General features: G+C 46.6%; 1 protein-coding gene across 1 annotated transcript; it reads left to right on the top strand.

The window, feature by feature from the left end:
- Positions 1–807, top strand: BBBOND_0001790 (hypothetical protein, conserved; the record flags this gene model as incomplete). Its single annotated transcript, XM_012915019.1, has 1 exon — positions 1–807. A coding segment is annotated over one exon (807 nt), but the record flags the coding sequence as incomplete, so codon positions are not given.
- Between the last annotated feature and the right edge of the window lie 269 nt (positions 808–1,076).

The following is a 1,076-nucleotide window of genomic DNA, read 5'->3' as shown; positions in this document are numbered from 1 at the left end:
ACGCCTATTTCGGGGCGGAGTATCAAGACTTCACCATTAAAAATGTATTCGGTTCACACATACACGACAAGAACAATCATCCCAAGGGGTGACCTGTTTGGTTTGGTAGACTGTTACTCTGGTAAGGGTGACAGGACACCCAAAGGTTCTTGCGGTCCGTACATGAGGCCAATTAGCGGTGACATCCGCAACACATTTTCGAGCAAGCACGCCGGCACTTATCTTTCATGGATCGTCTACATCACAGAGACGTTTTATGACTTGCTTAAGAAATTATTCGAAGAATGCAACAAATGTTGCGGCGACGATAAACCGAAGTGCCGTACTGCACGGTGCTCACGAAATTGTAATTTCAATGGCAAGAAGCCAGACCCCAATCACGCCGATTCATGTGAGTCCATTGTCAAATGCAAGTTTACCAGGCCGACGCTGTACAAATATGGCTTCGTAAATGAAGACGCATTGATGCTTGCCGATAAGCCAACCAAACGCACGTGCAAAGATTTCTGCAAGGCCCTAAAAACTGTTCTCAGTGATAAAGTAGATGACGACGCGGCACTTGCAAAGTTGGTATATGTAACGATTCCAGAATTCCTATACCAGATCCGTTTCCCCTTCATGACCTTAACCCTTTCCCTCTGGCTCCTCTCTCTGTTGTACCTCATCCACATCATGGTCATCCGCCTCGACCTGCTCCACATCAAATCGCATCTACATAGTCCCTCGAGTCATCGCATCGCCGCTCAATCGCTACTTGCCGCCGCGCGTGTTAACAAGCTTAACAGGGTGCTTTACCTGCAACCGTAATCGTACTCACGTGTTTACTGTCCACACTCACCTAGCATCACCTACTCACCTAACTTATGAATTGTGCTTTAATCTGTTACATTATTAATTGTATGAATTGTGAGCTTGATTGGCACGTGGGTTAAGTGTTGACCAACGTGTTTACCAACGTGTTGACCAACGTGTTGACCAACGTGTTTACCAACGTGTTGACCAACGTGTTGACCAATGTGCTGACCAAAGTGATGACCAAAGTGCTGACCAAGCACCTGACCAAAGTGCTGACCAAT

Source organism: Babesia bigemina, scaffold Bbigscaff_63043 (genome assembly GCF_000981445.1).
Source record: "Babesia bigemina genome assembly Bbig001, scaffold Bbigscaff_63043".
In the NCBI taxonomy this organism is placed as follows: domain Eukaryota; phylum Apicomplexa; class Aconoidasida; order Piroplasmida; family Babesiidae; genus Babesia; species Babesia bigemina.
Note: the sequence above shows the minus strand (reverse complement) of the source record. Positions and strands in the feature narration are given on the sequence as shown.